The 14,176-nt window shown below is 40.0% G+C and overlaps 2 protein-coding genes across 3 annotated transcripts in view; both read left to right on the forward strand.

The window, feature by feature from the left end:
• The window catches only part of LOC310753859 (ubiquitin-conjugating enzyme E2 A), a 416,921-nt gene that overhangs the window by 84,183 nt on the left and 318,562 nt on the right, over window positions 1–14,176 (forward strand). The gene's annotated exons all lie outside the window — the stretch shown is intronic.
• LOC310753858 (patatin-like phospholipase domain-containing protein 7) overlaps window positions 1–14,176 on the forward strand; it is a 30,343-nt gene that overhangs the window by 1,877 nt on the left and 14,290 nt on the right. The window contains exon 2 of one of the 2 annotated variants that reach the window (XM_083595222.1): window positions 10,549–10,620. The exons of the other annotated variant lie outside the window; for it this stretch is intronic. Within the exon in view, the coding sequence (XP_083451348.1) occupies window positions 10,549–10,620 (72 nt within the window). The remainder of the gene's footprint in view (window positions 1–10,548; window positions 10,621–14,176) is intronic. 2 annotated transcript variants of the gene reach the window in all.

The following is a 14,176-nucleotide window of genomic DNA, read 5'->3' on the forward strand; positions in this document are numbered from 1 at the left end:
ATATTGTAGCCAGCCTGTTAATTTTTCTTTCAGATCCTCATATGTTCTCAATTTCCAGCCGCTTTCTGATCTTATTAGTAGGTCTTCGTAGGTTAATCTTTCTCCTTCCATATTTGTTTTCTTAGTTATTAAAATATCCGTTGGCGATAACCACCAGGGTGTTTTCCATTCTAGGAGTTTTTTATTTTTCTCCCAAACTTCATATAGTGGTCCTCTAATGATGTGGCTTGAAAACCCTTTATGTACCTTTTCTTTATTTAACCACAAGTAGGCGTGCCAGCCGAACCTATTGTTGAACCCTTCTAGGTCTAATAAGTCAGTATTTTCCAAAGTTATCCACTCTTTGATCCAGCAAAGGCAGGCGGCCTCGAAATATAGTTTCAGATTTGGGACCGAGAATCCCCCTCTTTCTTTTCGATCTGTGAGCAATTTAAATCTGATTCTCGGTCTTTTCCCTTGCCATATAAACTTCGAAAGGGTTTTCTGCCAATCCTTGAACATTTTGGAGCCTTTGATCACTGGTATGTTTTGGAACAGGAACAACATTTTTGGGAGTACGTTCATTTTTATTGCCGCCATCCTTCCCATCCACGAAAGTTTAACTCTATTCCATATATCTAGATCTTTTTTAATTTCCTTCCATGTTGTCAAGTAGTTATCTTGAATTAAATTTATATTTTTTGTAGTTAGCCAAATTCCCAGATATTTTATTTTTTTAGCCACCTTGATTCCATTCTGTATCTCTAATTTTTCTCTTTCATCCTTTCCCAGATTCTTAGTCATCATTTTTGTCTTTAATTTATTCAGTTTAAAACCGGATAGTTTGCCGTATTCTTCTAATATTTCCAGCGCCTTGCTGACACTTTTTTGCGGCTCTTCTAGGGATAGCATCAAATCGTCTGCGTAAGCTTTTAATTTATATTCTTTCGTTCCTACTTTAATCCCTCGAATCTCTGGTGTTGCTCTTATTTTGCTCGCGATAACCTCTAATACTATGATGAACAAAAGCGGGGAAAGAGGGCAGCCCTGTCTTGTTCCTTTTTCGATTCTAAATGGATTTGTTAAGTTGTTATTTATGATCAATTTGGCAGACTGACTCGAATATACTGCCTTTATTCCTTTCATGAATTCGCCCTCTATAGGAATAGAGGACGACCATGAGACATTGTCGAATGCCTTCTCCACATCGATAAAAATCAGCGCCGCAGGTATCTCATTCTTACACTCCAGATATTCAATGATGTTTATAGTATGTCTTACATTATCTTTAAGAAACCTGTTTGGGAGGAAACCTGCTTGATCTTTATGAATTAGATTTACTAAACACTTTTTAAGTCTGTTTGCCATTACCTCTGCGAAGATTTTGTAGTCATTATTTAATAATGATATAGGCCTGTAGTTTTTGATGTTTAATTTATCCGTGTCCGGTTTAGGGATCATCGTGATGTGAGCCTCTTTCCATGACTCTGGTATCTTTCCTCCCCCTAATATTTTATTCATGATATCACATAGCACTGGCGTTAGTTGATTTTCTAATACTTTGTAGTATTTTGCAGACAGTCCATCCGGTCCCGGGGCCTTCCCTAGTTTCATTTTTCTTATCGCATTCTGGATCTCTTCTATTTTTATAGGTTTGTTTAGTTGAAGTCTTTCTTCCTCTGTTATGGTCTTCCCGCTGCAGTCTTCTAAATATTTTTCTATTTGGTTTAAATCTTCGTCTTCCTTTTTATACAATTTCTCATAAAATTTGAGGAAATTTTCCTTTATTCCTTTTGGATCTTCTATCAATTGCTCCCCTATTTTTATCTTATTTATCACATTTTGTTTTTGCCTTCTTCGCAATTGCCAAGCTAGTAGTTTACCTGTTTTATTAGCTGATTCGAAATATTTTTGCTTCATTAACTTAATTTTCCATTCGATTTCTTGATTTGTCAGCATTGAATATTGTGTTTGTAATATTTTTATTATTTGTATGTTTTGTTCATCTTTCGGATTTGTTATTAATTTTTTCTCACATTCTCTTAGTTGACTGAGAATTTCTTCTTTCTTTTGTTCCCTTATTTCCTCTTATAGCTATTTTGCTGGATAAAGAAGCCTCTTAAGACTGCCTTGCTAGCATCCCAGACTATCTCTATGCTTGATTCTGTATTAAGGTTCAAATCGAAATAGTCTTTTAAAGTGGCTTTAGCCTTTTCAATAACTTCTTCACTCTCCAATAGGTATTCATTCATTCTCCATCTGACCCCCCCCCCCGTGATACACCTTTTATTTCCAACATTATCGAATTATGATCAGAGAGAGTTCTCGGTTGGATTTCACATTTTGAAGTTCTTAAAGTAAGTTCTCTTGAGATCCAGATTTGGTCAATTCTACCCCAGCTTTTGTGTGTTTCTGAGAAAAAGGTGAATTGCTTCTGTATTGGATGTTTGTGTCTCCAGATGTCTATTAAATCTAGATTTTCTTCTAAATTATTAAAGGATCTTGGCAGCTTCCCTTGATTACGCTTTTTCTTTTCTCTTTGTCTGTCAATTTCTGGTACCGGTACTCCGTTGAAGTCTCCCAGTAATATCGTCCTGTTACACTCTAACTCTAATAATACTTGCTCTAATTTCTTAAAGAATTCCAATTTGTTCGAATTCGGGGCATATATATTTATCACATTAAGTTTTTCACCCTGGAAATTAATTTGCACCCCCAATATCCTTCCTTCATCATCTTTATAAATCAATTTAGGTTCCCATTTTTCATTGACATATGTTACTACTCCTCTTTTTTTTCTGCAATGGAATTTATGAATTCAACTCCCAGTTTTTTATTTATCAAAATGTGTTTATGCTTTTTGGTCACATGTGCCTCCTGCATACAGATTAAATCAAGGTTCTTTCTTTTCAAAACATTCACAATTTTATTCCTCTTGGTTTTCTCATTCACACCATTCACATTCCATGACAAAATTTTCAGATTCGTTGTTATATTTACTTCCCGATGTCCAAATAATTAATTTATATCCGAGTGGTTTTGTTTTCTGTTTCCTCTTCCTCTTTTTCCACTTCCTCTTCCACTACTCCCTCTTCTCCTTCTTCTTCCTCCTCTCCTCTTTCCCTTCCCTTATCCTCCTGTTCTCCTCCCTTCTCTCTTCTTCTTCTCTCTTGTAAATCACCATTTCTCCCTCCATATCTCTCCTCCACTTTCCCAAGATCTTTTTCATATCTACGTAGAAATTTACCCACTTCCTGGCTTTCAGTGATCTTAAATCTTTTATCTTTATAGAAAAAGGAAATCCCTTCAGGGAATTCCCATCTGTGTTGTATCCCGTTCTTTTTTAGAACGCTTACTAACTGTTACATCCCTCTCTTTTGCGTAGGAGTCTGGTTGGTATTTCTTTAAAGATAATAATTGGTCTGCCTTCAGTTATTAGTTTCTTTTGATAGCTTTCTCTTAAGATTGTATTTCTCATCTCTATCGAATTAAATATAACTAAGCAGTCTCCTGGGACTTTTTTGGATTTTACTTGTTTAGACCTTATTTTTATTCTAAAAGCATTTTCTATCGTATATGCAATCTCTTCTTCCTTCAGTTCTAACCATTTCGCTAATTCTTTAATCATTTTTTCTTTGATGTTCTCATTAGTTTCTTCTCCTACTCCTCTGAACTTTAAATTTAACTGTTTTTGTTTCATTTCCATCATTGCTAAATTATCCAAAACTTGATCTTGGTTCCTATTCAATTCTCCAAGTTCCTCTTTTATCCTATCTGTCTCCTTCCTTTGTTCCTTCATCTCTTTTTGTGTTTTTTTGTTCGATTCTTCTAAAATCTTTGATCAAACCGTTAAGTCTTTTATTTTACTTGACAATTCCCCTACTGCTCCCTCTATCTTCTTGTCAATCAACTCATGCATCTCTCCTAACTTTTTCTCCATGTGAATTTCATTCTATTTAAATTCCTCCTTTATTTTTACCCATAGGATGTCTAAATCTTTAATTTCTTCTTGTCGAGATGCTTTCCTCTCTGATGGTGTTCCTCCTATCTTTTTTCCATTTTTCCCAGACATTTTCTCCGTTTCCACTCTCTCCCCTTCCCCCCCTATATATATATATATATATATATATATATATATATATATATATATATATATATATATAAAATTAAATTTCTTGTAATATTTATTCTCTCCCCTAGAGGGCGCACAATCTTAACAAGTTTTAATTAGTTATCAAGAAAATAATTACAACAGCATTCGCTTGAGCAATCTAATTCCAAGTTTTTACCAATTACAATCAGGCAGAGAGATATGGAATAGTTCTATAAGTTTAACCAATCAAATTATTCCCTGTCCCTTTAAATTTATCCTACTGCATCAAAATATTATTTATATTTTATATTTATAGGTTTTCCAAATCAAAATCCGTAATTCCAAATGTTCTCAAATCCCATGCCTACTTAATTCATTTACAGTCCATACATTTCGTACACTCTAAATGTGGGTAAATCCAAAATAAACTCCTAATCAAAACAATTTTGTCTGAGACTTATTAAACATGTAAGGGTAAAGGCCCTATGATAAGGCCCTTAAAGAAATGTCAGCCTTAAAGGGAGCCTTTATGTAAAATATAAAAAGACAGGAGAATCAAAAGTTTAACCTGTAACCAACTTTTTGTTTTAAGTAAGGGCAGTTTATTCTTTCTTTTGTTCGATCTTCAGCCACTTGGTTAGCTTAATCCAATTCAAAGGAGGGTAGACAATATTTGGTAATCTATCTCAGTAGAGTCCCTTCTATATCCAAAAAAAAGATGAAAAGAGGAAAAAAGGAAAAAAGAAAAAAGGAGGCAGAAAGTTCCAACGCTCCAATACAGTCCAAAAACAGTCCACGAAGAAGAGTAAGTTCTAAGTTCTAAGCTTTTCAGCCACTTGCTGGGTTATTCCAATATAAAGCTGTGTTGCGGAAAAAATCCAGGGGTCCAAAATTAAATCCAGTCCATCAAGTGGAAGGGGGGGTATATGCCTCTAAGCACACCCCTCTTTGACTCAGTTCATAAGTAGTTCAAATCCAGAAAGTTCCAAATCTTTGAACATTCAAAATATTCCAAAAATTAATCCGGTCACTCGAAAAAAAAGAGAAAAAAAAAAGGAAGGTAAGTGTCCTACTGGGAATATATGTAGGACCCTATAAGCTCAGTTCGTAAAGTAAAGAGGAAATCAAAAATCCAAGTTCTTTTAAGGGGGGGGAGGTTAGAGTCCAAAGTTGAGGTTTGGGAAAAAAAGAAACATTTACTTGCCCGAAATATGATATAAAAAGCCCAAAATTTGAAGCAGATAGAGTAGTGAGTGGAGCGCCTTAGCCTCTTTGAAGCCTTTGAATTTATTCCGTCTTTTCCTCCTCTCCCTTCTCCTTTATATTTCCGTCTTAAGATTTAAGGCTTCAACGTGCTCTTTTCCTTTGTAGCCACTCTGTTTAGTTCTTCCCCTTATTCTTTAGTGCTTTCCCCAAAGGAAATACAAAGTCTCTAAGTATCTTTTCTTTCTGCTACTTTTATTTTATTTTTGTTTCCTTTGCCTCGCTTAATTGCTGCTGAGGACTTTCACTTTTCTGTTTCTACAGCGGGTGCCTGGTCATTTCCTTTTTCGCTCTTACGACTTTATATCCTGCGCCATTTTGACTCCGAAAAAACAGGTCGGGCTCCTCATTTAAATCCTTTTACATCCAGAGCTCACTTAGTGTATAATCCATATTTTTAGCCCAAGATTGTTCCCAAAACACTAAGGGTTCTGTTCTTAAAGTTACGGAGGTTTGTCGCCTTTCCAGTGAGAGCTAGAGGCATCACCACACGGGGTCCGCAGAGCTTACCGTTCGCGTTTCTCAGTCCCGTCACTCCCGAGTCTCTCAAAAAAACCCCGAAAAAACGACGGAACCACTCCAACGCTGCTGGTTAGCTTTTCCCTCAAGAGTACCCCTCTTGAGATTTTGGGGGTCGCAGTGCCTTTGCGTTGCCCCCAAGCCCCCGTGTAGCTCGGAAAAGCCCTTCAGCGGCTTCTCCGCGCTCCCTGCTGCTTGCGATCCAAACCGGAAGTCCATTTTTGCACATTTTTTAAACTCCTCCTGAAAGTTAGCTACAGTACAAGGGAGACAGAAGCACCTCACCAGAGAGGGCATTCCACAAATAGGGAACTGCCACAGAGAAGGCCCTGCTATGGATCAATGCCAACCAGGCAGTCCCCAGTGGCAGTATAGTATACCTACAACTTATGCACATTTAACTTGTGCACATTCAGCTTTACATGCGTGGCAAAAAAAGTTTTTTAATACGGCATGGTGTTCCGCGAAAAATGACTTTGGCAATCCTGCCTGCCATTGAACCCAATTTACAATTTTGGCTTTAGGCGAGATCGCTGGAACTAACTCCTATGTAAGATGCGGGCTTACTATACTACTGTATACAGTTTTCAGATTAAGAGTCTTAATGCAAGTTACTGAATTGCTACTTAATGCAAGTTAATGAAGAGAAGCAGGAAAGGAAATTGCCTTCAGGTCCTGCTTTAAGATTTTCCTGGAGGCAAGCGCCCTAACTTAGTGCTATAAGAATAATAATATGCTGTTAAGAAATACAGATTTGTTGGATTTGGAAGGTTATGACAATAGATTTGGTTGGCACGCATATCTATGGTATAATAAAACAAAAATCCATAAAGGATTTGATAATCACATATTTTGAAGATCTTTATATGAAGTATGGGACAGGTATAAAAACTTATTAGAATGTAAAACACCATGGTGGTTATCTCCATTAGAATCTATGAGTGTGAAAAAGATAAATATGAGTAAAAATTGGGTTACCTATGAGAAATTGTTGGGGGGGGGAGGAAATAAATGGAAAATGAAATCATATGAAGAAGTTAAAGAATATGTAAATGATTGGTTGCACTATCGCCAAGTCAATGAAATATATAAAGAGGCTTTAAAGGAAAAAGGATTTGATGATAAAAAAATCAAAATTTGAAATAGAAATATTAAACAATGAATGTAAAACAATGTCTAAAATGTATAAAATACTGTTGGAATGGCATTTGAAAGATGAGGAAGTGAAATCGGTAATGATACATTGGGCAAAAGACTTTGGATATAATATACAGCTTGAAGAATGGGAAAGGTTGTGGAATGAAAGGATAAAATTTACAGCCTGTAATGCTTTGAAAGAGAATATGATGAAAATGATGTATAGATGGTATATTACACCAGTGAAATTAGCTAAAATGTATAAGACAAATAATAAATGTTGGAAATGTAAAGAAAAAGAAGGAACATTTTATCATATGTGGTGGGAATGTAAAAAAGTAAAGAACTTCTGGGAAATGATATATAATGAGATGAAAAAGATGTTGAAATATACATTCTTAAAAAAACCAGAAGCATTTTTACTTGGTATTATAGGTCAGGACATTAATAGGCAAGATGTTAAATTGTTTTTATATGCAACAACTGCGGCAAGAGTATTGTTAGCCCAGAAATGTAAACAAGAAGAAATTCTGACGAAAGAAGAATGGCAGACGAAATTAATGGACTATGCAGAATTGGACAAAATGACAGGAAGGATTCGAAATCTGCAGAACCAGAGATTTACAGAAGATTGGAAGAAGTATATGAATTATTTGAAGAGCAACTGTAATCAACAAATTACGCTAGTAGGACTACAAGAAGTTTTGTAAGGAGAAATATACGAAGTGTTACAAAGTAGAAAATGATAGCGATATTGGTTATGAGTTTGAAATGTAATAAGGAAGATAAGAAATGCATACTGAGAGATTAGATTGGAAAATTTTCAGACAGGATTGATGGAAGTCAAAAATTTGATTAAGATGTAAAAGTATGTTTAATTACTGTTGAAAATGATATGTTTAAAAAAAGTAATAAAAATTATTTATATAAAAATATAATAATAATAATAATTTTTTATTTATATCCCACCCTCCCCAGCCAAAGCTGGGCTCAGAGAATGTGTGTTATATCCAATATTGCTTCTGTTCAGAATAGGTTCATTGAAATTGATGGGCATGACTAATGTAAGCATATTGATTTCAGTGGGTTCACTCTGAGTGGCTAGTTACAACCTTGTTGTTTGGTAGCAGAAGGTCTTAGGTTCAATCCTTGGAATTTCCAGTTAGACTGAGAAGGTCTTTGGTCTGAAACTCCAGAGATCTGTTGCCACTTAGTGTAGACACTACTGAGCTGGGTGGACAGATGGCCTGACCTGGTGTAAGGAAGTTTTTCATGTCTCTGTGGACATTAAAGGGTGGCTCTATCAGCTGCCATTAGCCATGATTGCTAAATAAACCTCCATGTTTCATGATGGTCTAACATGGAGTAGTTCAACTCAGAGTACTTGATCCTGGGGGCATAAAACTGGGGAGAATATTGCATTCAATCCTTGCTTGTGAACGTCATTGAAAGCATTTGTATGGTCTCTGTTAGAAGAAAGCTGGTGCTCTAGTTGAAATTTGGATCTCATACAGCCAGAAAGTTGTCACTTCCCAGGAAGTTCTTGTTTATTTCTATAACACTGCTTAATATACCAATTCCTTTGCAATTATATCACTTATCCTGAGGCACCCACACTTGGCTGCCCATTCACCATTGTGAGAGCATAGAGAGTAACCCCTGTCTTCTGTTCTCACATTTGAATACTGTCCAGAGGCATTTCTGCTGTCCAGGTGTGCTTAGAGCAGGGATAGGGAACCTGTGGCTCTCCAGATGTTGTTAAACTCTTAACTCCCACTAGCCCCTATCAGTATGGCCAGTGGTCAGGGATGATGTGGGCAATAGGCCCAACATCATTGGAGGGCCACAGCTTCCCCATCCCTTGCTTATTGGTTCCACTGTTGATATCCCTGCTTTGGTTCTTGTTCCCCTCTTGCTTCCACCCACCATTCAGATGGTCCTATTTTTTTTGCTCTTGTATTTTAATATATCAAATGTCCCATGTTTCATCTGTTAGGGACTACTTTTGTTTACACTGAAAATGCTCCCCCAATGCTGTATGAGCCTACTTCTGATGTGTATCACATATGAACCTAAAACTGAAGATTGCTTTCTAACTGTCCTGGTGTGATGGCCACAATGTCTTGCCATCCAGGAAAGTGGAACTCATAACTTTGCTTACTGATGGTTTGCTTACTCATGTTACTCAAACAACTGTACTTGCCCCTTTAGCGCTCTTTGAAATTGTCTTTGAGAATGCCTCTGACTGACCAATCTCTTACCTTTTTCATATTCCTCCTCAAAACCCACTTCTGTGAAGAATTTGGTATTTACCTGCTAGTTCTCATACTATGCCTTATGCCTGCTAAACCTAAGTGCATGTAACTTCAATATTTGCTTATTCTTCCCTTGTACTGTATACATGCAACTGGAATAATTGCCTATTCTTCCCTGGTTCAACGCTGCTTCCATTTCCCCCTCCCCCCTGCCTCTGTTGTCTCCTTTGTGTGACTTTACAGATTTGTAAGCCCTTTAATTTAATAAAGTGCCATGCAGAGAGGTGATATTGTATGATAATAAAACATACAAATGGTGTGAGTGTGTTTTCTGAGTGTTATCTTTTAGATCCAACTTACTGCTTGAGGAATATTTGATTTCTAAATAAACATCCTGATAAAATATTGAGGCTTTTCTCCCTCCCCCAACTACTTGCTGTTTGCCATCTTTTAGATGAACTTGAAGCTGTTCACTCTGTTCACTCTATACACATTGAGGGTTAGTGTGTGTATTTATCATGCTAATTTGTACCAAGTCTTTGGGTGGTTCTAAAATAGCTATTTAGATCTTGTCCCAGGTCTCCATGCTGCAAGGGAAGGAGAGAACATCTGAAACTCGCCAACCTCCTTGTTCCAGAATCCAATCACTTCCTCATTATTGATGAGGCATCCTTGGTATAGAGCATAGCATAATAATAATACCACAGTGACTGTTCTAAACTCCAAGCCAGCTGAGTACCAGCCATCATTATTTTTTTTCATCCTGGCTCCAGCATGAGAGGGGGACAACATCATTTAAGGCAGATGATTCCCTTCTCTCCCTCCCTAACACAACATTAAGGCAACTATGAAAGCATTAGCACAGGGTCTGATTTTCCAACTACAGTCACACCTCATGTTACGTCTGTTTCATGTTACGTTCTTTCAGGATACGTCCTGCGGCGACCCGGAAGTACCGGAAAGGGTTACTTCCGGGTTTCGCCGCTCGTGCATGTGCAGACGCGCAAAATGATGTCACGCGCATGTGCAGAAGCGGCGAATCACAGCCCTCATGTGCGCAGACACACCGCTGTGGGTTGCGCTCTTTTCATGTTGCGAACGGGCCTCCGGAACGGATCCCGTTCGCTACCAGAGGTACCACTGTACTTGGATTCTTTTACTCTCAGGGAATGGCTCTAGTTCTCTTTAACTAGAGAGCTCAGCCAACATGTGCTTTGTAAACTCTCATTTAGACACATCTCTGGGGGATGGGGAGCTGTTGCCTTCAATCTGTGTTATACCCTTGGTGTTCTTGTCCTTTAGGTCAACTCCTCAAGTTTAGACCTAAGAACACAATTTCTTCAGTTCGTACAAGATCAAATGCAGACTACTATGGTAACGTTTGAGCCTGTGTGTTTGTTTAATTTGGATTGAAGGAATGGGTTTCTGTTCAGTCAGTTTGAAACTGACCCAAACTCCCCATTTTTCCTCCTGCAAGGGAGCATTTCTAAAATGCATTAACTTAAGCTCTTGAGTCAATGCATAAACAGAAAGCCAGCTGTATAAACAAGTCCTCAAAGCCCTCTCCCTTATCAGTCCGTGACGGCAATGAGTGGCCATGCCAGTTCCAGTAGAGCAGGGATGGCGCGTCTGGGTCTTATCTTACATCCTGACCACAAAAGACGCACAGACCTTGTCAAGTCTGACAAGAGACCCGGGAACGGTGCCACGAGCATTCTTAGAGTTGGTGACCTCCTGCCCCAAGATAAGAGTATAGGAAGAGGAACAACCTTTTATGGTCAAGAGTGCCGGAACAGGAATAACTGTTTATGGTCATGGATGTCAACTTACGTGTATAAGCTGACGTGCTTGAATTCCTGGGGTGTCATTTGACCTCGGTGTCATTTGACTTCCTTCCTCCCTCCCGGGAGCAACACAAACCCCAGCAGTCGGTAAAGTCTAATAAGGCTACAGGATGCTTCTGAAAAGCACCAAAGAGCTTAACTGGGTCTTGATCTGGCTTCAGGTTTCTTTTATGCAGTGTCTTGCACTCCCCATTTTTCGTGCCATCTTACGTATTAAGGTAGCTATGTTGCTTTTGTGTCTCCTCAGTGGTGTAGTGGTGGCTGGTGCCCATTGGAACTGGTAGAGCAGAAGGCAATAATAATAATAATAATAATAATAATAATAATAATAATAATAATTTATTATTTATACCCCGCCCATTTGACTGAGTTTCCCCAGCCACTCTGGGCGGCTCCCAATCAAGTGTTAAAAACAATATAGCATTAAATATTAAAAACTTCCCTAAACAGGGCTGCCTTCAGATGTCTTTTAAAGATAGGATAGCTGCTTATTTCCTTCACATCTGAAGGGAGGGTGTTCCACAAGGTGGGCGCCACTACTGAGAAGGCCCTCTGTCTGGTTCCCTGTAACCTCACTTCTTGCAATGAGGGAACCGCCAGAAGGCCCTCGGCGCTGGATCTCAGTGTCCGGGCTGAACGATGGGGGTGGAGACGCTCCTTCAGGTATACAAGACCGAGGCCGTTTAGGGCTTTAAAGGTCAGCACCAACACTTTGAATTGTGCTCGGAAACATACTGGGAGCCAATGCAGATCTCTCAGGACCAGTGTTATGTGGTTCCGGCGGCCACTCCCAGTCACAGTCTAGCTGCCGCATTCTGGATTAATTGCAGTTTCTGGGTCACTTTCAAAGGTAGCCCCACGTAGAGCGCATTGCAGTAGTCCAAGCGGGAGATAACTAGAGCATGCACTACTCTGGCAAGACAGTATGCGGGCAGGTAGGGTCTTAGCCTGCGTACCAGGTGGAGCTGGTAGACAGCCGCCCTGGACACAGAATTAACCTGCACCTCCATGGACAGCTGTGAGTCCAAAATGACTCCCAGGCTGCACACCTGGTCCTTCAGGGGCATAGTTACCCCATTCAGGACCAGGGAATCCACCATACCTGCCCGCCCCCTGTCCCCCCAAAACAGTACTTCTGTCTTGTCAGGATTCAACCTCAATCTGTTAGCCCCCATCCTTTCTTTTATGCAGTGTCTTGTGCTCCCCATTTTTCGTGCCATCTTACGTGTGAAGGTAGCTATGTTGCTTTTGTGTCTCCTCAGTGGTGTAGTGGTGGCTGGTGCCCATTGGTACTGGTAGAGCAGAAGGCAAGGAGCCCAATAGTAGGTGGAGCCAGAGCCAATGAGACACAGAGCCAACCAATTCTAGTTTTGTCCTCCTCCTCCTGAATCGGTTCTAAAAGGGCAACACTGAGACTTAGGAGGATGAGATAGCTGACAGGCAGTGCCATCCCCTGGACTGGTTGTAAGTAAGAAGGCAGGGCACGTGAGGGCTGTCTGGGCAGACTGAGGTTCATGAGACTGTGCCTCATTTGTGTCGGAACCTGCGTTCAACCGAGCTCCTCCGGAATCGCCCTCCGACGTGATTAACGACCTGAGCCTCTGATAAGGCTCCAAGCACGTTCCCATTCAGCAGAGTTTCAAAGCAGCAGAAGTGATGAGATTTATGAGCTACATCGCAAGGTTTTATTTTCTAGCGACGCAGACAGAAAAGAAACACATCCCCTCTCTGTGAAAGCAGAGAGCAACTGAACAACAAAGTAACAGGAAACCAGTAACATCACATCTGTCTCCCGTGAGACTTCCAACAGTATGGAATCTCTGGAATGTAAACAGAGTCTTGTGACTCCAAGCACTGCACAGTGGCAACACACAGAAACCAACAATTTGCTCTAATGGACCAGCCTTTACTATGGTGTATCCTATACAGGTGTATCAAAACAACAGGTCCTGTTTGGCTTTTCTAGCCTCAGAGAGTTGCAAGCAAAGAACCAAATACTTGCAGATTAAGTTACATTGTGCAAGGGAGTCCAGAAAGGACTCATTCAGGTGTCCTACATGCCAGGAAACAAAATTCCTGCAGATCTGTTGTCTAAGGTTGTTAACAGAGAACAACTTAAGGTTTATGTACAGCGGTTGCAGTTGGGTTGAAATACTGCGACACAGGTGACACAGGTTACACGGAAAGGGGGAGGATGTTAGAATATTCCATTCTACCTTTAGGAACAGGCATGACTGTTGTGCGTCACATGCCTATTTACACTCCAGCATAGCTTGCTGGGAACTTCCGTTTGTGTATAGCTATGGCTTTTAGCTGTTCTTGCTTTGGAAGTGAAGGAGAGAAGATATGTTTCCTTTGTCCTAACATATTCTGAATAAACTGCTTGTAAATATGCTCACACAGCCTCTCCCTGCCCTTCTGTTGCAAAGCGTTTTACTCTGCTGGCTTGCGTGCTCAGATTCTGAAGGCATCTGAAGCTCGGGTCGCAGTTTCATGCTGATCCAAGGACTGGAGATCGCCTGGCACACCGGCCAGTGGGCTGGGGCCAGCTGGGGGCCTGCCAATTGCCCCCGGTTCCTTGGCTGCATCCCAACAGTGCCATCCCCTGGACTGGTTGTAAGAAGGCAGGACACGTGAGGGCTGTCTGGGCAGACTGAGGTTCATGAGGCTGTGCCTCATTTGCTCTAATGGACCAGCCTTTACTATGGTAACCTAATCAGAAGTTCTTTTGTGGGAAAACTGAGGAGTGTTATAACTTACTCTTTTTTTTTTGTGGCCCACATTGTAACTGGGCTTGGTGGCCAACTCAAAATGTTTAAGTCATGACATTCTACCAAGAGGAGGCATATGTGTGGCCTTCAAGCTGGGGCTTTCAAAATGTAGCACAGGGTCAGGGACAGTCCCCTGAATCACATTCAGAACTAACCTAAGAAAATTGCTGGATCACACCAAAGGCCCATCTAGGTCAGGATTCTATTCTCATGGTGTTCAGATGCCTGTGGGAAGCCCGCAAGCAGCGTATGGGTAGCAGTGCCCTCCTGCTGCAGTGTACCCCAATCATAAATATTTAGAGGCATGCTACTTCT

This window comes from Podarcis filfolensis (genome assembly GCF_964270895.1).
Source record: "Podarcis filfolensis genome assembly, chromosome: W".
Taxonomy (NCBI): domain Eukaryota; kingdom Metazoa; phylum Chordata; class Lepidosauria; order Squamata; family Lacertidae; genus Podarcis; species Podarcis filfolensis.